We start from the raw sequence: 25,523 nt of genomic DNA on the forward strand, positions 1-25,523 counted from the left end.
CTTACAGTTAATAATAAACTTAATGCTTAATTTTTCTAATAAATTTGGGAATAAGCAAAAGTCTCTTCTTTCTCCACTTATACTGCAACATTTTCAAGCAAAAGAAACAAATTAAAAAGCATCCTAATTAAAAAAGAATAAACAATTCAAAATAAAATGATCCTGGACATGGAAATGCTAAGAAACTCAGATACAAAAAAAATGAATTTAGGAAGGTCACACAATATAAAAGATCAATATAAAAATTTTGTTTGCATTTTCAATATTATTATATATCAGCAATGAACAATGTGAACATGAAATTAAGAAAACTATTCACAAGTTTCAAAAGTAGAATGTTTAAGAATATATTTACCAAAATAAATGCAACATGAACACAAAAAAACTAATAAATCTGGTTGAGAAAAATGAAACAAATAAATTGAGAAATCCTATATATTTATCAACTGAAAACTCAATATTGTTAAGATGGCAATTCACCACACACACACACACACACACACGCACCTGACACACACTCATGTAAAACTGATGGAAATCTGGGGGGTAAGGTCTATTTACCAGTATCAATTTCCTGGTTTTGATATTGTACTACAGATAAAATACATTTGATATAAATCATATAAAATGTTACCTCTTGGGGAAACCGCCTAAAGGGTACATGGGGCCTTTGTTTTCTCTCTATATATTTTTGCTACTTCTTGTGAATCCACAATTAGTTCAGAATAAAAAGATATAAAGATAAAACTCAATAGTAGGAAGACTAACCTATTCCAAATACAATGGAAAAAAAATTAATAAATTCTCCACACAGGAAGAGATACACATTGACAAGAGGACTTGGGAAAATGTTCAAAAGTTAGATAAGTGTAAATGTAAATAAATGTAAATTAAAACATGTTACAGCTAGATGGCTAAAATAAAAAAGAATGGTAATACCAAGTAGTAACATATTGTGGAGAAACTAGAACTCTTGAATTCTATTAATGTAGATGTACATTTACACAGCCACTTTAGAAAACAATCAGCAATTTCTTAAAAAGGTTAATGTGAACTTATTATAGGACTCAGTAATGATACTATGTATGTATCTACCAAACATAAATGAAAAAATATTACACTATAAAGACCTGACCTTAAATGTTTATAGCAGTTTTATTCATAATAGCTAAAATACATACCATATAACTGACCATCAATAAGGAATGAATAAACTAATCATATTAATTAACATATATATAGTAATTTTCAGTGAAAATCAAAATTACTTAGCAATAAAAATAAAATCTAATAGAAGATTGATCTATTTGAATCTGAAAACTGTGTCGGAATATTAAGTATAACACAAAAAATGCATACTGTAGCATTCCATTTATATGAAATTTTTTAATAGACTACATTTATCTATCATCATTGAGATGAGGTTGTATGGGGTATAGATTAAAGAAAACATTTTTTCATGATGGAAATATTAATGAAATTTTGCATTTAAAGTACATTCAATTATTATAATCCACATACATTTAAAAATCAAATAAAACCAAGCAAAGTGAACATTAAAAAAATAATCAAAAGGAATTTATATATACTCTATCTTTAGTATGCTACATTTACACATGGACTTCAGGCAAAATTTTACAAAGGTAAAACCGTAGTATTTCAAGTGTTTAACTTTATAAGGGTAAAACAGTAATGTTTTCAAGTGTTTAACATGAAATTTAAATTCTATAAAAAGTCACATAAGGTAGAAAGGGAAAGTATTATTAATCTCATTTCACATACATGTAACTACTGTTTAAAAGGGTAGTTTTCTCTTGCACATGGATAATGCATTGTAGCAAAGAGCCTAGAACTACATACTTTTAGATATGAAACTAAAAATGAGAACAAAACACTGTTTTTGAACACATGTATCAGTTTATCTACACTCCCAAAAATTTACTAAGCATGAATATAATGCCTATTTACCTTTGAGTTATTTTAAAACTAAGATTTGGGGTGTCTGGGTGGCTGTAGTAAAGTGTCTTACTCTTGATTTTGACTCAGGTCATATCTCATGGTTTGTGAATTCGAGCCCCAGGATCGGCTCCATGGTAGCAGTGCAGAGCTTAGTTGGGATTTTCTCTCATGTGCTCTCTCAAGCTTTCCCCTGCTCAGCCTCTCTCTTTCTCAAAATAAATAAACTTTAAAAAAAGATTTCAAAGAGCCATATGGCCTTTTCAATCGTGCTTAAAAAGGATTTGACAAAGTACAACAACATCCATTCATGATAAAATCCCTCAGTAAAGTAGCTTTAGAGGGAGTATACCTCAACATAATCAAAACCATATACATCTTCAATGGGGAAAACCTGACAGCTTTTCCTCTATGGTCAGGGACAAGACAGAAATGCCAGCTTTCACCATTGTTATTTAACATAGTGTCAAGACACCTAGCCTCAGCAATCAGACAACAAAAAGAAATAAAAGGCATCCAAGTCAGCAAGGAACAAGTCAAACTTCCACTGTTTGCAGATGACATGATACTCAGAAAACCCAAAAGACCCCACCAAAAAATTACAGGAAAATCAATGTACAGCAGTCGGTTGCATTCCTATACAGCAGAAAGAGAAATCAAGGAATCAATCCAATTTACAATTGCACAAAAACCATAAGATCCCTAGTAATAAACCTAACCAAAGAGGTAAAAGATCTGTCATCTGAAAACTATTGAATACTTATGAAATAAATTGAACATGATACAAAGAAATGGAAAACATTCCATGCTCCTGGGATTAGAAGAATATTGTTAAAATGCCTATACTATCCAAAGTAATCTACATATATAATGCAATCCCTAGCAAAGTGTCAACATCATTTTTCACAGACCTAGAACAAACAATCCTAAAGTTTGTAGGGAACCAGAAAAGACCCTGAGTAGCCAGAGCAATCTTGAAAAAGAGAAGAAAATCTGGGAGCATCACAATTCCAGACTTCCAGTTACATTACAAAGCTGTAGTGATCAAGACAGCATGGTACCGGCACACACACACACACACACACACACACACACAGATCAATAGAACTGAACAGAGGGGCACCTGCATAGCTTAGTCATTTGAATATCTTATTCTTGATTTTGGCTCAGGTCATGTTCTCATGGTTTGTGAGATTGAGCCCCATGTCAGGCTCTGTGCTGTCAGTGCAGTTAAAAAATGGCAGAAGACATGAATAAACATTTTTGCAAGGAAGACATACAGATGGCCAATAGACACATGAAAAAATGCTCAACATCAGTCATCATCAAGGACATCAAAACTACAATGGATATCATCTCACATCTGTCAGAATGGCTCAGATCAACAACACAAGAAACAACAGGTGTTGGCAAGGATGTGGAAAAAAGGGGATCCATTTGCACTGCTGGTTGGAACGCAAACTGGTGCAGCCACTCTGGAGAACAGTATGGAAGTTCCTCAAAAAGTTAAAAATAGAACTACCCTATGATATAACAATCACACTACTAGGTATTTACCCAAAGAATACAGAAAGACTGATTCAAAGGGATACATACACCTCAATGTTGACATCAGCATTATCCAAAGTAGCCAAATTATGGAAACAGCCCAAGTGTCCATCGATTGATGAATGGATAAGGAATATGTGGACATCAATACACAATGGAATATTACTCAGCCATAAAAAGAATGAAATCTTGCCATTTTTAATGACATGGATGGAGCTAGAGATTATTATGCTAAGTGAAATCAGTTAGTCAGAGAAAGGCAAATACCACATGATTTCACTCATATGTGCAAATTAGGAAACAAAAAAAATATAGGGCAAAAAAAGAAAGAGGAAAACCAAGAAACAGACTCTTAACTATAGAGAACAAACTGATGGTTACCAGGATGGAGGTGGATGGGGGATGGGTTAAATAGGTGATGGGGATTTTGGAGTACACTTGTGTTGAGCACCGAGTGTTGTATGTAAGTACTGAATCACCTGAAACTAATATTATAATGTATGTTAACTAACTTGAATTTAAATGAAAACATTTTAATACTCAAGAATTCAAAAGCTAAAGTTAGATTAATTAACAAAAGTAGGGCGCCTGGGTGGCTCAGTCAGGTGAGCGTCAGACTTCAACTCAAGAGGTGATCCCCCAGGTCATCTTGAGTTCAAGCCACACATCAGGCTCTCTGCTGTCAGTACAGAGCCCACCTGGGACCCTCTGTCCTCCTCTCTGCCCCTCCCCCACTTGCATGCATGCTCTATCTCTGTTTCTCTCTCTCTCTCAAAAATAAGTGAACATTTTTTAAAAATAACAAAAGTAAATGAATTATATACCGTAGTTATCACTATGTACGTTATTTAAGGTATATGCAGTATTTTAACAAAACGGATATCCTGAAAATTATGTCTGCTGTATCAATGTGAGCATATATTTATAGCAAATATTATGCCATAAAATTTTTATTTGGCTTATGAGTCTTTTTGGGGGTCTAAATGCTACCATACAGCCCCTGATACATCAGAGAATTCAACAAATTATCTTGCAGCAAAAGTGGCAGGGGAGACTAACATGAGCCCAACTTTATACCACATTCTCTAAATAACTTCCTAATCGGTAAAATCTTAGCAATGACAAAAATATAGGTAACTTGGAGCAATTTTCTATGGCCTATCTTTGTCTGCCTTTGGGCAAAAAAGGGAAATGAAAAAGAGAAAAGCATCCTCTGACTTTCAGGTGAAGATATTAACAGAAAAGTGTTCGAGTTAATGCAAACTGACTTGCACTTACAGCTAGATCTTCTGCTTAACTGTTGAATATAAGCAATTTTAGGAATATCAACTTTAAGCCAAGTCACTCTGTGGTCATGATGCATCAAGAAAAGACAGACCTGTTCCATAAATTATGAATGAACATAGAGAGACAAAACCTAAACATTTTCCAAACAACAAAATGATCAAACATCTGTCTCATCCAGCTAATATGAGTGGCTGTTGCTTCATTGTCAATTACAGCTTAACTTCTCTCCAATCTTTCTTCTTCATATGTAAGATTTATTGAGATACTCAATCATACCTTTACTTTTTGAAAGCATCAAATTCAGAAGAAAGATCCACTTCCTCAAACCCAATTGAAAATCACTTAAAACAAACCCAAATTCTATAAAAACTCTCTCAAACTCTGGAACCAAGATGTCCCACCGTTTCTCGTAGTGGATAGTTTCACTGATTGCTGCATGTAATAAACTAAGGATTCCAGTAAGGGTAGAATTCTAATTGAAACACACACACACACACACACACACACACACACACACAGGGAGAGAGGGAGAGAGAAAGAAAGGGAGAAAGAGAGGGAGAGAGAGAGAGAAAGGCCCTGGAATGTAACCCGAAAGGGAACAATTGTATGATAATTGAGCTTTAACAACGGGAACTATATCAAGAGATATTGTGAATTGGGATACATCCAACATCTCTTAGCTTATATAATCAGATGGCAGAACTAAAAATGCGCCTCGTGTCAATTAGGTGCCCAGAAATTAAAAGGAGCTCAGCACTGAAGTGTGCATAAACTTCACCATAAATCTTGTCTGACCACTGAACTCAGCACGTACAGTGAAGACTCCAGGGAGTTCATAAAAAGCATCTTAAGAGGCATAAGAAATAAGAGGCATAAAGCATCTTAAGAGGTATAAAGAAATAAACAGTATTTCAACTACAACTCACAGAAGGGTATTGTTTATAGTGTGAGTTCAGCTATGTTAAATCTCTTCCACAACAAAACTCTATTGCTTTCAGGAAGCAGAAATGAATGAAAAATTTCCATTATGTATTATTCCTAGTATCCAATATAAAGTAAAAAAAAAATGTATACGTGCCAAAAGAAATAAGACATAGCCAAGGAGCAAATAAATCCCTAGATATCAATATCAATATGATTCAAATATCACAATTAACAGAGAAGCACTGTATAGCAGCTAATATAAAAATGATCAATGATTAAAGGAAAATACAATCATAATCACTAGAAGGTTTTCTTTAGTCAGTAAATGCAATTTTTATACATGATTTTTAACAAATAACTTCTGCATATTTGAGTTTGAACATATGAGAAATGTACTAAAATGTACTTTATGGTGTATAATCAGAAATAATCACTGTAAGTTCATGTTTTAAATGCAGAGATATAAAGGAGCAAATAAATAATTGTATGATACATGTATGTGCATATATTACATGTATGTTCTAGGTCTGTTGACTGAGAAGGTGCAGAGGTAATAAAAAATAGTGGAAATAAGCACATCTGTTGCCCAGATATTTATTTTTTTTAATATTATTCTCTACTAAAAGGAATATAGGCTACTTGGATAAATAGCTGAATACAGATTAAGGGCAGGAAAAGCATAACAGTATGCTTTTCCTAGAATATTGTTCCTAGAATATTTTGTGCTAGAAAAATGTGAAAGTTCTTTTTTTTTTAGTTTATTTATTATTGACTTTGAGAGAGACAGAAACAGCATGAGTGGAGGAGGGGCAGAGAGAGGGAGACAGAGAATCCCAAGCAAGCTCAGCATTATCAGCACAGAGCCGACATGGGGCTCGAACTCAGGAAATCATAAGATCATGACCTGTACTGAAACCAAGAGTCAGACACTTAACCAACTGAGCTGCGCCCCCAAAATCTGGAAGTTCTTAGAGTCCTATCAAACACTGTGGCCAATTAAAAGAGACTCTCAGTGGCCAAAACTGAGACAATGTGAAAAAGAACCACAATAAGTAATAACAGTAAAGTATTCTATACTATTGAATAAAATAACAATTGCTGAGTCTGAACCAATGTAAATAAACACATATATAAACAAACAAACAAACAAATAAATAAATAGGGAAGGGAATACTTCTCCCTACTGTACATTTCTAGCTTATAGGCAGAGTAAATAATGGAATTAGAAATCATCAATGAATTTTAAGCCTAGTGAAGTAAAGTTTGAAGAGGAACAGAATATGTCCATGTTCTCAATATAATTTGACCTAAAATAGACAAGACTGAGAAAAAATTCCATGTACTTTTTAAAAATTATACTAGGGCATACATATCACTTCAGTAGTAAGCATGCCAAAACGTATAAAATGAATCTATGAAAAATATCCACCAAAGCCAAATTGAAGGACATCTTTAAAACAATTAGTCTGTAGCATTAAAAAAAAAAAACTGCAGAAAAGAAAAAAATTAAAACAAAGAAAATATCTAGATTAAAGATGAAAAATACATTATGACTAAATACAAACAAATATATGATTCTGGATTTGTTCCTGAAAAAGACAAAATAGATATAAATACTTCCCTAAGACAATTAAAGAAGGTTTTTTTTTAAGTTTATTTAGTTATTTTGAGAGAGACAGAGACAGAGTGAGTGGGGGAGGGGGAGAGGGAGAGAGAGATAATCCTAAACCGACTCTGCACTGTCAGCACAGAGCCTGATGCTGGCTGGGGCTCGAACTCACAAACTGTGAGTTCATGACCTGAGCCAAAATCAAGAGTCAGACGTTTAACTTGCTGAGCCACCTAAGGGCCCCAGAAGTTCTAATATGAAACATGGCTTTATAGCTACACTATAGCTATGTAAGAAAATATCTTTATTCCCAGGAAACACACATGATTTTTTTTATGGGTAAAGAAGCATAGTTTTCAATATTCTTTCAAATGGTTTAGGAAAATCATTTTGAAGAGAGGAGAGAAGAGAGTTAAAAAAAATAGAAGGATAAAGCAAATGGTCAAAAGTAAATAATTGGTAAACCTGGGTGAAGGTATATGGGGAGGCTTTGTATGATTCATGCAAACTAGAAATGTTTTACAGAATTTTTACTTTTACTACCAAACCAAATTTGAAATCATATCAAAATAAAATATTTTAAGAGCAGTAACATTCTGATTCTAATATATATAGTAACGGTAACCCAATGGTGTTAGTGGAAATACTATTCATATTTGGCATATCAGAAAAATGAAGCACATACCCAGGTTCACACAAGAAGGTAAGCCAGTGGTATTAGGATTTGACACCAAGGTGCATGGCTGTAGAGCACATGGTCTTAAACACAGTCCTTTACTTACCGGATAGTAAAAATTCACACATTTTCTTTTCATCACTGTAAGAATGCTCATACTTTGTAAAGTTAAAATGACAACGTGCAAAATAGAAATGACCAGTCCTTCTAACTAATGTTATCAATGTATCTATATATGTAAAGTAAACACTCTGTGGGACAATAAAAGGGATAATGGGATGTATGAGAAAAAGTAGTGAAGATATTCTGTATTAAAGACATTTATGACTGACTGAATATAGTCTAACTTCATGGGCAGGTAATATTTTGATGACTCATAAGCTTAATTATATGTTTGGATTTTCTAATTTAAGGCAATAGAGTTTCTCAGACAGATTTCTTAAAGCATACTTAGTTTTACACTGTATGTATCCTGAAGGACCTGAACCACAGTTCCCAGATTGATCGGTCTTAGAATTAAGGTGAACATAACACTCTTCAGGACCAAAATCTGCACCTGGAAAAAAATATGTGTTTAGTCATATAGAGCTTATGTTAATTTAAAATAATTTATGAGTATATTTAAAATTCTGATATGGTTTAAAATATACAAAATACACTCATAACACATATTGAAAAAAAACTAGATTTAAGATCACACAAAATAATTTCAATGAAATATTTAAAAATTGAAAACACTCTTGCCAAAAAGATATCTTAAAATTAACCATGGTGTGCAGTTTATCTTCTAATTTTTAATAAGTCTAGATATCTATAAATGTATAAGAAACTTTAAAAGTTGACTTATTGGTCAATAACCTAACTTATATAAATATCATTTCAAGGCAAACCACTAACAAATATCTTATTTTTTCATATTTTTCTTAGAAAAATATTTTCATATTTTTCTTAGAAAAATATTTTCATATTTTTCTTAGAAAAATATTTTCATATTTTTCTTAGAAAAATATTTTCATATTTTTCTTAGAAAAATATTTTCATATTTTTCTTAGAAAGAAATCGTAGAGTCTCAGTTTTTACATTTACTATCCAATCCATGCACACAATGTGTTCAATTCTCATAAAATCCAACCAATGGATCTTATTTATTATAGTGTCCATTAGTTCTATTGTAGTTGAAGGATGAAATCAAAAATCTTTGATGGGAAGATTTAACCACTGCATTATGGTGCTGAAGAAAATGGCACACCAAAAGAGGATCCACAGGTACAAATCTGGATCTCAGCTGAAACTCCCACAGGCTCTAGTAAACTGGAAATAAGCAGTTTATTTTATCCCAGAGGTCATTTTAAACCTGGTTATGGGTGAGAAGTCAAAATTATTGCTTAGCTAGGGAAGCAGGCCATTTGGTGGACATAAAAATAGGCCAAGGTTGAAGGATCTTCATAGTTATAGTGACAAAATCAGAGACTCAAGAGGTCTCAACATATACTTTATTCCCTGCCTCAAGAATCGTTCCTGCTTCTAAATGTGTGAAGAGCAGGAGATTAAAATATAAGAAGACTTCCATAAAGCAGTGTGGATTTTTCTGCAGTTTCTGTGTTGTGGTTACATAGTTGCCAAGGGAAGGAGTCTCAGTAAATATACCAATTCTCAGTTGAAAACCCTAAAGAGTTATGGCCATAAAAACAACAGTAAACTAGATAGAGTGAATGTTATTTAATCTCTAACAAAAACTTAATACATATCACTTTCTGATTTAATTAAAGTGATTAGTTCCTCATTTCATACACTTAACAGAAGAAAAAGATGGATAATAGTAGTATCTGTGTAAAAAAATAAGCATTTTAGACTGAAAGCAGGGCTTCAAAAGGCAAAAATTAAAGACAATGAAAAAATTTAACTAGAAATGTGTCTTTTCATTCAAGAAAAAATATAAAGATATCTACCTATATGAAAATAGTTAAGAGAACATGATACATTGTATAAATTACAAAGATATAAGCATCCAAGAAGAAAAATATCAAAAATAAACTGAAATAATTATGGAGAGGTTATTGAATATAATTTGAAATTTTAAGAAAATCCATATGATAATACAGGATTTACACCAGTGTTCCTAGAAACTCACAGAACACTAAGAAGAATTAAACACACACATACACAAATACACCCAAACATATGACATGAAGACTGCTAAAAAACAAAGAAAATCTTGATGGCTTAAAGAGAAAAGAGACACAATTTGACAGATTTTCTTTAGAAAATATGGAAACAATATGACAATAAAGTAACATCTTTAAAATGCTAATAGAGATAGAGTTTCCATTTCAGGATGGCAACACAAAAAGATTCTGAAGTCACTTCCTCCCATAGACATACCAAATCTGCAGCTAGATATGGAAAAATTTCATCTCAAAAAACTAAAAACTAACTAAGCAACTCTTACACATTGGACAAAGGAGAAAACTCTCATAGAATCCAGTAGGAGAGGCAGAGAGAGACATCACACCAGACATGGCAATCCCCAATCATGAAGGAATACAAAACCCAGAACAATAACACTGAGAGTTGGAGTGGCTATAGAAATATCACACACACACACACACACACACACACACACAAAGTATAAGAAAAAAAATGTTACTAAAGACAACCAAAGAATTTTTACAATAAGATTGTCAACGCATGAAGAAATATTACAGAAAATATTACAAACATATCCCCTAGGAACAAAGCACCAAAATCTATTAAATAAAAACTGGCAGACTTGAAGGAAGAAGTAGGTAAAAATAATAGCTGACATTCTGTCAACTGTCAATAATGGACAGAAGAAATAGAAGATCAAGAAGGAAATACAAAATTAGAACAACACTACAAATGAACTAGCCATAACATATCTATAGAACACTCTATCCAACAAGAGCAGGATACATATTCTTCTCCATGCATTTGGAAATTCTCCAAAATGGTCATATGTGAGGCCAAAACAGTCTAAATAATTTGAGAAGAAATTAAATCATATGAATTATGTTCTCTGAATACTCAATTATGTTTTCTGAATACAATGGAATTAAATTAAAAATCAATAATAAAAGTACATTAGGGAATGTACAAACATGGTAATTAAAAACCACACTCCTAAATAACCAAAGCATCAAAGAAAAAAAAATCTCATGGGAAATTAGAATATACTTAAGATGAATAGGAATAAAAACATGACATACAGAAATTTATGAAAAACATTGAAATCACTATTTGGAAATTGATATCTGTAAATGCTTAAAATAGGAAAGAAATATTTCAAATTAATAACCTAGAATTTTATCTTAAGATATTGAAAAAAAGTATTCTAAACATAAAAGGAACAGAAGTAAAGAACTAATAGGAATTAGAGAAGAAAATGATAAAATAAAAAAGACACAAGTGACAGAGAAAATCAACAAAACCAAAATTTGGTTCTTTGAAAAGATCAACAAAGCTGGCAAATTTGAATTATTAATCAGGAAATTTCCCACAATGAAAAGGCTGAGTGTGGATGACTTCACTGGTAAATTCTCCAAAATTTTCAGACAACATAATACATTGCAGATTGTTCCCAAAACTATGAGTAAGGAATGCTTTTTGTGTCATTCCATGTGACTTGATTATTAAAACAACACAAGACAGTTCAAAAAGAAAAAAATGTTAGAACAATATCTCTCACATATATAGACATAAAAATTTCAAGAAATCTACAGAATTAGGAAACAAAACAAATGAACATGAGGGAAATAAAAGAGAGAGGAAAGCCAAGAACAAACTGAACTGTAGAGAACAAACTGATGGTTACCTGAGGGGAGGTAGGTGGGGGGAGGGTGGTTTAAATAGGTGATGGGGATTAAGGAGTGCAATTGTGATGAGCACTCATTGTTGTATGCAAGTGTTGAGTCACCATATTGTACACCTGAAACTAATATTACACTGTATATTAACTAACTGGAATTTAAACACAAACTTTAAAAAAAATCTACAGTGATGAATAATAAAATGCCAGTAAACTGAAATCTAGAGCATATTAAAGCATTATTAGCAAAACCATTAGCATATTCTATTACCAAGTAAGATTTGTTCCTGGAATACAAGGATGATGTTATATACCAAAATAGCAGAATAAAGGAGAAGAAACACATGATCATGTCAATTGATGCACAAGAAGCAAAACTTGATGCTTTTTAATGATAAAAACACTTAACTAACTAGAAGTAGAAGGAAAGTTCTTCAATATAGTAGAGGCCACCTATAAAAAACACAGTTAATATAATACTCAGTGGTGAAAAATTGAAAGCTTTTCTTCTAATGACAAGGAGCAACACAAGGATGCCAGATTTTAGTAGAAGTCCTACTCTAAAGCAAGAGGCAAGTAAAAGAAATGATAGGAACTTAAATTGGAACAGAAAAAGTTAAGTTATCTCTGCTCATAGTTGCCATGATTGTATATATAAAGAAAATTCTAAGGATTTTACACACACACACACACACACACACACACACACATTCACACAACTAATAAATAAATTCAGCAAAGTTTAAGGATACAAAAATTAAGGCATCAATTGCATTTCTATAATTAGCAATGAAAATTCCCAAAAGAAACCTAAGTAAACAATTTTATTTATCAGTGCATCAAAAAGAAAAAATACTTACAAGTAAAATTAACCAAAGTGAAGTAAAATTTATACAATGAAATCCACAATGTGCTGCTGAAGAAAATTAAAGAAAACACAAAAATGGAAAGCTATCCTATATTTATGACTTGGAGGAAAAATATTAAGACGGCAATATCATCCAAAGTGAGCTACAGCTTCAATGCAAACCTATTAAAACACCAACAATGTATCTGCGGAAATAGAAAAACCCATCTTAAAATTCGTATGGAGTTTCAAGGTCCTGAAATTGTCAAAATAATCTTAAAAATGGAGAAAAAACTTGGAGATCTCATACTTCCTGATTTCAAAACTTACCACAAAAGCTACAGTATCCAAAACCATGTACATTGGCATACTAACATACGGATATATACACCAACAGACTAAAATAGCCACCCCAGAAGCAAATCCTTCCATATATGTCTAATGATTTTTATGTGTGCCAAAACCATTCAATAGGAAAGGACAGTCTTTTCGACAATTGGTGTTAAGAAAACTGAGTATACACATGCAAAAGAATGAACTTGAACCCTTACCTTACAGGATATTCTAAAATTAACATGAAATGGATTAGGCACATAAATGTAAGAGCTATAAACATAAAACTTTTTCTTAGATATGCTGAGGATTAAGGAGTGCACTTGTTTTGATGAGTACCGGGTGTTGTATGTGTGTGTTGAATCACTAAATTGCACACCTGAAACTAGTATTACACTGTATATTAACAACTGGAATTTAAATAAAAACTTTAATTTTTTTGTGTATAGTTGACACACAATGTTACATTGCTTTTAGGTGTACAACATAGTGATTCAACTTCTCTACACATTATGCGAAAAACTATAAAACTCTTAGAAGAAAATAGAGAGGAAAAGTTTTTTGACATTGGATTTAGCAATTAGTTCTTGGATACAATGCCAAAAGCATTGGCGACAAAAGAAAATATAGATAAAAATGTTAAAAACAGTTGCACATGAAAATCAACAGTGAAATCAACTTTGATAGATATGGAGTTTCAGTTTGGAAAAGTGAAAAAAGTTCTGGGGATGGATGATGGTGATATTTGCAAAGTAATGTTAATTGTAAAATGACAGTGAATTGTAAAAACAGTAAAAATGGTAAGTTTTATGTCATGTATATTTTTTTCACAATAAAAATAAGAAAAAAATCTCAAGCATATACCAAGAATCCATAACTATCAATATAAAAATGATAACACAACTTGACCAAGTGGTATCTCTTCCAGAAATGCAAGGCTAGACATTAGTGTAATGCACCATATCAATAAACTAAAAGACAAAAAAAAAATCACTTAATAGACACAGAAAAAGGAGTGGAAAACCTAGCATTTTACTCTTGATTTAAGGAAAAAAAACCCCAGCAACCTTAACAAACAGGGCAACTGAAATGGAACTTCCTTAACCTAATAAAGAGGATTATGAAAAAACCATGGTTAATATCATCCTTACTAATGAAAAACTCAAAGTTCAACCCCTAAGATAAGGAACAAATCATAATATATGCCCTGAGTACTTCTACTCAATATTATATTGGAAATACTAGTCAGGAAAAAAAGCCAAGAAGAAAAAAATAAAAGGCATATATATTATAAACTAAGAAATTAAAATATATCCATTTTCCTAAGACATTTTCTGATATATAGAAATCCTAGCTACCTATTAAAAATAATTATGGGAACTAATAAAGAATTTTAGCAATTTTGCAGGATAAAGGTTCAATATTCAAAGTCAATTTATATCTCCACACTAGTAATGAATAATAAATTTTTTAAAAATCCTATACATAATAGCATCAAAAAGAATAAAATATTAAGAAATATGTTTAACAAAATAAGTGTAGAGCTTGTATACTGATAATTACAAAACTATAAAACATTTAATTAAAATTAGCTGAATACAATAAAAATAATTGGAAAGACATCCCATGTTCATGGATTCTAAGCTATAACATAGTTAATATAACATTACACCTCAAATTGATGTGTAATTCAACACAATTACTATCAAAATTCCAGCTGACTTTTTTTCAGAAATTGTCAAGTTGATTCTGAAATTTAAGAAATGCAAGAGTCCCAGGATATCCAAAATAATCTTAAAAAGAAAAAGTTGGATTACTCACATTTCCTGATTTGTAAACTACAAGGCTACAGTAATCAAGACAGTGTGCTACTGACATAAGAATATAGATGTATTAGATCAATGGAGTGGAATTTACAGTCTAGAAATAAATTGTTTTACAATCAAGTGATTTTTTAGCAAAGATGTCAAGTTACTTAAATGGGTGAATAATCATCTTTTCAACAGTGATGCTGAGATAACTGGGTATCCACATGCTAAAAGAATTAAGTTGGACCATTTTTCACACCATATACAAAATTAACTCAAAATGGATTATAGACCCAAATTTAAGAGGAAAAGGTATAAGACTCCCAGGGAAAACAAATCAGGACCTTGAATTAAGCAATGCTCTGTTAGTGCATTTGGTGTTAGATATAACACCAAAATCACAAGCACATACAAAAAAAATTAATAAATTGAACCTAATCAAAATTAAAACTTTGCATTTTAGAGAAGGCCATCAGAAAAGTGATGACATAATTTAGACAACAAAAGAAAATATTTGTAAAACATGAATTTAACAATTAAAAAATAGGTGAATGATATAAATAGATATCTTTCCAAACAAAACATACAAATGGTCAATAAGAACATTGAAAACATGTTCATCATTAGTCTTTAGGTAAATGCAAATCAAAACCACAAGATACCACTTCATACTCATTGGATCATCCACAGAATAACTCAATATTACATGGATATCAATTCAACTAAAATTAATGCATGATTTAATTTATTAATCTGGTACTTAAGTTCATATGGAAGAAAGCCAAGCCAACACATATGAAGAAGATACAAAAGGAAGAAGACAAAACTTGTCTCTGAGATATAAATGGAGAGAAGATAGCATAAGACTGGCACAAATAGAGAAAAATGACCAAGAGAACAGAGAAGGAAATTGAGAAACATTCACACTTTTAAGTTTATAAACAACCAATGAAGCAACAAAACACACGATTTTTAGCAGATATATTGCAGTGCATTCAGGAGTATTAAGTTGTGACAGTAAAGGTGGTCATCAATATGCTGTAATATTAAATTGGATATATGTCAAACAATACACACACACACACACACACAGAATTACATTCATACATTCATCCTCTGCCTCCCTCCTTTAAACCTTAGCCAGCTATTAATTTATCTTCTGTCTTAAATATTTGCCTATTCTGTATGCGTACTATAAATGGAATCATAGAATCTGTGGTATTTTGTTTCTGGCTTTCTTAGGTTAGCATAAAGTTTTCAAAATTTATTCAAAATTTATTGGTAAATACCAAATATCATCACTTCTTTAATTTTTATTGACTAAATAATATCCTGCATTTTATTTACTAGTTCATCAGTTGATGGACATTTGGGTTGTTTCTACATTTTGGTTATTATGAATAATGGTATTGTGAACATTTGTATACAAGGTTTGTGGGGACATATGTTTTAAGTTTCCTTAGGCATATATCAAGGGTAAACTGCTAGGTTCAAAATTTTAAGGAACTTCCAAACTGCTTTCTAAAGTATCTGTACCATTTTATATTCCCACGAGCATGTGCATAAGAATTCAGATTTTGCCATATTCTCCCAACAATTCCTATTGTCTTTTAATTATGGCTATTTTAGTAAGTGTGGAGAAGTATCTTGTTGTGGTCTTAATTTAAATTTCCTTAATGACGAATAATGTTGAGCATCTTTCATGTGAGTAATCATTTCTTTAAAAAAAATTTGTTGTTTAATGTTTATTCATTATTGAGAGACAGACACAGGGTGTGAGCAGGGGAGGGGTAAAGAGAGGGAGACACAGAATCTGAATCAGGCTCCAGGCTCTGACCTGTCAGCACAGAGCCCAACGCAGGTCTTGAACTCACAAACCGTGAGATCATGACCTGAGCCAAAGTCGGTCGCCCAACTGACGGAGCCACCCAGGCGCCCCCGTGATTAATCATTTCTATGTCTTGTTTTTAGAAATGTCTAATCTAATTTTTTGTTTATTTGTTAAACTACATTGTCTTTTTATTGTTGAGTCAGATGAGTTTCTTATATTTTGTATATATTTTGTCTATAATTAAAAATATGGTTGGCAAATATATTCTCCCATTCATCGAACTGTCTTTATTTATTCTGAGAGTGAACAAACTAGCAGGGGAGGGGCACAGAGAAAGGGAGAGAGCAAATCCTAAGCAGGCTCCGCGCTGTCAGCTCAGAGCCCGATACAGAGCTCAAACCCATGAACCATGAGATCATGATCAGTGCCAAAACCAAGAGTCAGACACTTAACCGACTGAGCCACCCAGGTGCCCCTCTCCACTTTCTTGAAGAATGAAAGCTTTTTAAATTTTTGAAGTCCAATTTATGCCTTATTCATTCATCACTTGTGCTTTAGGTGTCATATCTAAGAAAACACTGCCTAATTCCAGGTCATTAAGATTTATGCCTATGTTTTCCTGTAAAAGTTTTATAGTTTTAGCTCTTACATTTACGTCTGTAATACATCTTAAGTTAATTCTTGTGTTTGGTGTAAGGTAGGGGTTCAAATTCATTCTTTTGCATGTGAATGTACAGTTGTTCATGCACATTTATTGAAAAGATGTACAGGGTATTTTTTGCTCATTAAGAATTCTGGGTGGGTGAGTAGTTATTTTCTTTTAGCCATTATAAGTATCTTTACTTTGCCATCTAGCTTCTGTAATTGTTGACAAGGAATCTGACTCCACTTGCTTTTTAAAAGGTACTGTGTCTTTTTCTCCCACTTTAGATGTTTTGTTCTCTTTTCATTTTTTTTTTCCTAGTAGTTTTGCTATGATCTCTTTATGTGTTTTTTTTTTTCTTTAAAGACATTCTTCCTAAGATTCTGAAAGCACCTTGGGGCGTCTAGGTAGCTCAGTCAGTTAAGTTTCTGACTTAGGCTCAGGTCATGATTTCACCATTTGTGGGTTCCAGCTGTGTCAGGCTCTGTGCTGATGGCTCAGAGCCTGGACCCTGCTTCAGATTCTGTGTCTCCCTCTGTCTCTGCCCCTACCCCGCTCATGCTCTGTCTCCCTCTCAAAAATAAATGAACATTAAAAAAATTAAAATATCATCAATACAGTGTATCTTGGTTTTTCTAGTTATTTTCTCATAGTTACATATGTCAGTACTTGCTACATCCTTTCCCTAAATTTAATTTTTAATGGAGGTTTTATATTTAACATAATTACAAAATATTTAAATGTAAATAAGCTGTCTTAGAATTTATTCTCTTATTTTATGTTATTTTTTTAACTTTGTTTTTGCCTTTTGAGTTAATCAAGAATTTTCTTGCTTTTGTTTTTCCCCTTATAAGCTTTTTTTAAATTATTTTTTTTAATGTTTATTTATTCTTGAGAAAGAGAGAGACAGAGCATGAACGGGGGAGGGTCAGAGAGAGGGAGACACAGAATTTGAAGCAGGCTCCAGGCTCTGAGCTGTCAGCACAGAGCCTGATGCAGGGCTCAAACTCATGGACTATGAGATCATGACCTGAGCCAAAGTCGGATGCTTAACCGACTGAGCCACCCAGGCACCCCTCCTTTATAAGCTTTTATTTTCAAATTATTTTATTATTATTCTTGTAGCTTGGATTATAAAATGAATACTTGACTAATGCTAATTTTTAATTTCTCTTTTGTGCTGCATTTTATTGGAATGATTGAGTTTTGTTTCAGTTTTTTTTTTTTCCTAGTGAAACTATTTTTTTTTCCATTTTTATTCTTCTAGGGGTCACTTACATTTTTGACATACTAATAACTTAATTTCATATTATTCTTTATATTTTGAAATATGTTTTTAAAAGATGTGTTTTTTAGCCAACAATGAATTTTGCTAATTTCTATGATGATGATTTCTTCTTGCTTAATTCTTCTGTCTCCTCATTTAGTTTCCCTTTTTGTTTTTAACATCATTCACAATCAGCCCTTACAGAAATAGATTTGGAAAGCAAATTATATGAGTTCAAATGTGTGCTCTCACATACTTTTCTTTTTTAATCTATGTATTTAACATTGGGTGAAATTCACAATTTTACCTGCCAGCTGAAACAGAAGTTCTACCTTTTCAATGATCTAACCAATATGCTTATTTTTACATTTTAACCAGTATTCCTTTCAGATCAAGATTTTCTTTCCTATTTCTCCCTTTCTCTTTCTTTATTTATCTGTATGTATATATAGGTAGGTAGATAGAGATAAATAGATGATATGGATGATAAGGAAGACATGATACAGATAGAGATAGATAAGAGATAGGTAGAGATCAGTGATAGTAAATAGATAGATGATAGATAGACAGATAGAGAGATAATTGATAGATGATAGATATATATATAGAGAGAGAGATGATAGAGAGGGAGAGAGAGAGGAGACAGAGAGATGGAGAGATAGAGATATCTTTCTTCAAAATTTCCTTTGTGGTTCAAATCATCCAGTTCCTGGGGAGAGCACTTAACCATTCTATGTTTCTTTCCTTATATCTTTGTTTTGCCTTTCTTCAAACCAATAGTCATTCTATGTCATTGTATGTCCATTTTTGGAGTTGATCATTACTTTGCAACTCCTTTTTACACAGAAATTAAAGTAGGCAATTACCCATTACAGTTGAGAAAAGGTTGAGCCACTTGGCTATTTATATGAATATCCTAAATATTTCCTCGTCAATCACTCTTTTACTTCTGTTATAGACCTAAAATGCTGCTGCCATTGCTGCTGTCTCCATCTTCTTCACCAAATGATTCCATGTATATTTAGTACCATGTGTACTCAGTGCACATCATCTTTCAATTATTTGATAGTTACTGGATCCTCATTACTCCTTTTTGTGATTTTCATAAACTATCCTTGTAGTTCCCAGGTGTGAATGTGTGTATCTGGCTGTGTGTATCTGCATGTGTGATTTAAATTCCACTCATGCCGATTTATATTTATGATCCTCTAATGCCCACAGCCATATGTATGTATTTTATATTTACTTAGAAAACTATGGATATGGAGTGAGAGAGGGAAGTGTAACTTATATTTAGTCTGCTTTTTCCCTTCTCAAATGAAGAGCCCATAGACTTTGAATCTTTTCCCTTATTATTTTGTGGAAATAATTCATACCTTTAATTCCAGACAACTTGTCTGATATTTTTTTACAGTATTCCTTAACTTTTTTCTATAATCCTTTAAGATATATATATATATATATATATATATATATATACACATACATATACATATATATGTATGTGTGTGTGTATATATATATATATATACTAAAAATCATATTATTTTTTAAAAATTTTTTAATGTTTATTTTTGAGAGAGACGGAGTGTGAGTGGGGGAGGAGCAGAAAGAGGGAGACACAGAGTCTGAAGCCAGCTCCAGGCTCCGAGCTGTCAGCACAGAGCGCAATGCTGGGCTCAAACTCACAAACTGTGAGATCATGACCTGAGCCAAAGTCGGACACTTAACCAACTGAGCCACCCAGGAGGCCCTTACATTATTTTTTAAATCACAGTTATGTATCAACATCTACTTCTTTTTGGTTTCCAGAAGAACACATATAAGAGAAATAAAATTATAATAAATACCTTCACCAAATAAATCCACACACTGTTTTATCCCACTTATACAACTTCCATTCAGACAAAGCCATTGATTCTCTCCACATGGATGCCCATTCTGAATAAAAAAGTTATCTTGACATGTTGCAGATGATCCATTGCAATATTCAGGGAGATCACATTCATCAGAGGAAGGTCTACATATTTCTCCTTTTGCCAAATACTGATGAAATGAAGTAAATAATATTGAATAAAGCAGAATGTGAACATACGAATAGAATAAAAAAGATGACTTTGTTCAGAAAAATTTAAAAGGCTCTTACTTGACAATTTTTACAGCATTCACCAATATCACAAGTTGAACCAACTGTTAATGTACATGTGGTATGATCACAACATGAGTTTAAGTTAGCAGCACAATCCTGAAAGGAAAATCAAATGCTCTGAAGTACCTTCCAACTTTTCCTCACACTAGATAGATATTTTAATGGTGACAGAATATTATCTAATATACAGATAGGTGCTTAAATTACATGTTGGCAAACATAAAAAAAAATAGAGCCACTTATTTATTTACTTAACACATATTTATTGGTTACTACTCTGCTATTCTGTATACTCTTTCTATCCCTAGAGTAGGTTTGACTATACTGTAGTAGGATTTTTCTGAAACTCTGAGTCCACCAAAGCCAAAACATCAAGCTCTCTGGCTCTTGTAGACAAACAGATAGTTAAATACAAGACATAAAATAAATGGAAACTATGATTTATCAGTTTCATTATAGTGACTAGTTCCTAATCAGCCTTTATGAATCTATTGTGTTTTAATAAGCCTATAACTTTTATGGGATGTTCAAAGTTTAACTTACTTTTATTCTCTAAAGGCAAAGAGTTAGAAAATAATATTTCTAAATATGACTGAAATTATGATTCATCCATATCTTATTATGCCTTGATTAATGTTATGATTCATCCATGTGATTTTGTTTATAAAAATTCTATTATTACACTTAAAGCAACAGATAAGAATAGAGAAGATTGGAGAGACAATGCTTACACACACACACACACACACACACACACTTTTTAAATTGTCAGGGATTTGGAATAGGGTTAATTGGGTAAAAATTTCAATAAGTTACACAAAAATAAGTCATGGATTTCAGTAGTCTTAATATGAGTTATAGTCAAATACTTATTAGGGCAAACTAAATTTGAACTATTTTCCAGAACTATTCTGCCTAATCAATGTTATTGTTATTGCTACCCGTACGGGATTCCAGAGAGTAAAGTTATATCATAGGAACTGGCTCACTTATATTATAATTAATAGAACTAAGATACACAAGTGTCAATTTTTACTAAAAATTTTCAAAGTGTTTACATTTAGACCCAAACAAGAAAAACACAAGTGGGTACTGGAAAATAATTTCTTAAAAGCACATCATCCAACTAGGTATCTAAAAGTTCACTTTCTTATTGGGGACAGTACACATTCATGACCTCAGCTATTGCTGTAGGGAAAACTGAACTCCTTTTATGTATTGATTTCCTCACATCCATACACCCATTATGAGTCTCACAATCTCTCTCTCTCTCTCTCTCTCTCTCTCTCAGTGCATTCCTTTCATCTCTAGTCTTCCCACTTCCCTCCAATCAAGCAGCTTTATCTAAGATTTTTGTGGGTTGGAAAACATGCATTTGTTGATTGTGAATGATCCAAACATTTTTTTACTTAAATATTGACCTCCATTAAAATATTCAAAGCCACAAGCATGTCTCATTTTCTGTTGAATTGTGAAAACTTTGTATCTATTTTCCTGAATGCCAGCAGATATTAAGCTTGGAAGAAATGTGGGCATTACCTTATTTTATCGTGCTTCATTTCATCGTACTTTGCAAACATCACTTTTGTTCGCTTATTCGTTTTTACAAATTGAAGGTGGCAACCTTAAATTGAGCAAATCTACCAGCATCATTTTTCCAACAGTCTCTGTGTCACATTTTGGTAATTCTTTCATTATTATATTTGTTATGGAGATCTGTTTTCAGTGGCTTTTGATGTTACTATTGTGATTTTGGAGAGTGTCATGAACTATTGTCCATATGAGACAATAAACTTAATTATGTTTTGACTGTTCCACTGATGAACTGCTCCCCTCGCTCCTTCTTTTCAGGCATCCCTATTCGCTGAGACACAACAACATTGAAATTACAGGATTATTAATTGGCCTAATTCAAGTGAAAGGAATAGTCAAATGTTTCTCACTTTAAATCAAAAGCTAGAAAGGATTAAGCTTAGGGAGGAAGGCATGTTGAAAGCTGAGAGAGGCCAAAGCTAGGCCTCTTACACCAAAAAGTTAGTCAAGTAGTGAATGCAAAAGAAAAGTTCTTGAAGGAAATTAAAAAATCAATGAATGCATGGATGATAAGAAAGCAAAATGGCATTATTGCTAATATAGAGAAAGTTTTAGTTTTCTGGATAGAAGATCAAACCAACCATAACATTCCCTTAAGCCAATGTCTCACCCACAGGAAGGCCCTAATTCTCTTCAATTTTATGAAGCCTGAGAGAGATAAGGAGGCTGCAGAAAAGTCTGAAGCTAGCAGAGGTTGGTTCATGAAGTTTAAGGAAAGAATCTGTATCCATCACATAAAAGTGCAAAGTTAAGTAGCAAGTGGTGATGTAAAAGCTGTAGCAAGTTATTTAGATGTAGCTAAGATAATTAATGACGGTGGCTACACTAAACAACACATTTTCAATGTAGACAAAATAGTCTTCCATTGAAAGATGTCATTTTCATAGATAGGGAGGAGAAGGTAATATCTGGCTTCAAAGCTTCAAAGGACTGGGTGACTCTTGTTGGGGGCTAATGCAGCTATGACATTTAGTTGAAGGCAATACTCATTTACCATTTCAAAAATTCTAGGGCTCTTAAAAATTATGCCAAATCTACTCTGCCTGTGCCCGATAAATGGAACAACAAAGTCTGGATGACAGCACATCTGTTTACAACATGGCTTAGTTAATATTTTAAGACCACTGTTGAGAAACACAGCTCAGAAAAAAGAATCCTTTCAAAATATTACTGCTCATTGACAATGTTCCTGGTGACCCAAGAGTTCTGATGGGGAGGTACAAGGAGACTAATGTTGTTTTAAGATTACTAACACAACATCCATTTTCTAGCCCATTGATTAAAGTCTATAATTGCGATAGATAGTGATTTTTCTAACAGACCTGACCAAAGTAAGTTGAAAACTTTCTGGAAAGGACTCACTATACTAGATGCCATAAAAAGCTTCATGATTTATGGGAAAAGGTCAAAATACCAACATTAACAGGAGTTTGGAACAAGTTAATTCCAATTTTCATGAATAGCTTTGAGGGGGTCAAGGCTTCAGTGTAGGAAGTAATTACACATGTGATGGAAATAGAAAGAAAACTATAATTGGCAATGAAGCCTGAAGATGTGACTGAATCACTGAAATCTCACGATAAAACTTCGACAGATGAGGAGTTCCTTCTAATGGCTAAGCAAAGAAAGTGGTTTCTTGAGATGGAATTTATTCCCACTGAAGATGCTGTGAAGATTATTAAAATGACAACCAAAGATTTAGATTATATACTTTTAGTTGATTAAACAGCAGCAAAGTTTGAGATGATTGACCCCAATATGAAAGAAGTTCTACTGGGGGTAAAATGCTTTCAAACACCACCACATGCTTACAGAGAAACTATTCATAAAAGAGCCAATGAATGCAGGCAGGTTCATTGCCATCGTATTTTAGAAACTGCCACAGACACTCCAACCTTCAACAACCACCACCTTGATCAGTCAGCAGCCATCAGCATTACGGCGAGATTATGACTTGCTGAAAGCATTCTTCAGTGATAAGGTATTTTTAAGACACGTACCTTGTTTTTTCAGACATAATTCTATTTCACACTTAGTAGATAGGATAATATAAGCATATAATTGTATGTACTGGGAAACAAAAAGAATCATTTTATTTACTTTATTGTGATATTCACTTTGTTCTGGTTGTCTGGAACAAAATCCACAAAGCTCTAAGGTATTCTTATACTAGGGAAGAACACACTCAAGAGGGAAAGTGAAAACCTAGGCCAACATAGTTACAGAATTAATGATCTTGAAAATCATCTGTAAGGATAATCTATGAACCACTGAATCCATATACTGATATATAAGTGCACTTATCAGTTTATTAAAATTTCTATATGCCTTTTTAACTTTTTTTCAGAAAAGTGATTTTGATTCCCTAGGGAAAATGGCAGTATAAAAATTTATTTATAATTTTTCACACATATCTTCCAAAGTAGTACTAACCTCTGCATCCCCACAGTCACACTGTTCTCCTTGTTCCACTTGTCCATTACCACAAACCACAGATTTGTATGATGGATCTAAGTGTGGCTGATTTTGAAGACATTGGGACTTTGGATTCGAAATAAAAGTTGCAAAATCCTCCATGCTGCAGTTACTAAAGATCTTCACACCACTGGAATGACTAAACATACGTCAAACTTCAAATTTTTATGTTAAGTATTACTTCATAAATTGCCTAGACTTGGAATAAAGCTATTTAATAGTATTCCACAACAGTCAAAATGCTCAGTTTTGTTAGTGTCAAAATTTTATTTTCTGTACAAGGGAAGTCAATTGTGCAAGAATTTATATTAAATATTTAGTTAGCAATAAATGATGGAATTTTATTGGTTCTTATATTACACTCACTCATGACATTGTTTTCTCTTACATTTCCTACCTCACAAAATACTCTCTTTCATTTGTTGCTTCCTTTTCCTTTCATGGTCCCTAAATATTATAATATCCTGTGTTAACAAAAGAGATTGAGCTTTTCACTTCTTTATCTATATTTATTCATAGGTAATCCTGAAGTACGTATTTTGAATAACACCTATACCTGACAGCTCAGATATTGGTGCCTATAGCCCTAATATATCACCTAAACTCAAGAGTCCAATACCAACTTTTTACTCAGAGATAACATTTCTAAACCTACATCTAAAATACCACCCCCTTACATCTTTATTCTTTTAGTGACACTTATTATTCTTTAATATTTATTAACAACCAAACTATTATTTATTTAATTATT

The 25,523-nt window shown here is 32.6% G+C and overlaps 1 protein-coding gene across 9 annotated transcripts in view; it reads right to left on the minus strand.

Moving 5' to 3' along the window:
- Window positions 1-25,523, minus strand: part of ADAM2 (ADAM metallopeptidase domain 2) — a 137,011-nt gene that overhangs the window by 27,868 nt on the left and 83,620 nt on the right. For all 9 annotated transcript variants that reach the window (XR_007151574.1, XM_047856111.1, XM_047856118.1 and 6 more), the window contains 4 exons: window positions 24,731-24,911; window positions 20,702-20,800; window positions 20,406-20,601; window positions 8,451-8,556 (listed from right to left, as the gene is read on the minus strand). Coding sequence is in view for 8 of the 9 variants with exons in the window: in XM_047856111.1 (XP_047712067.1) it covers window positions 8,451-8,556; window positions 20,406-20,601; window positions 20,702-20,800; window positions 24,731-24,911 (582 nt within the window). In the remaining variant the exon portion in view is untranslated. The remainder of the gene's footprint in view (window positions 1-8,450; window positions 8,557-20,405; window positions 20,602-20,701; window positions 20,801-24,730; window positions 24,912-25,523) is intronic.

The sequence above is a fragment of the Prionailurus viverrinus genome, chromosome B1 (genome assembly GCF_022837055.1).
Source record: "Prionailurus viverrinus isolate Anna chromosome B1, UM_Priviv_1.0, whole genome shotgun sequence".
NCBI classification, from domain to species: Eukaryota; Metazoa; Chordata; class Mammalia; order Carnivora; family Felidae; genus Prionailurus; species Prionailurus viverrinus.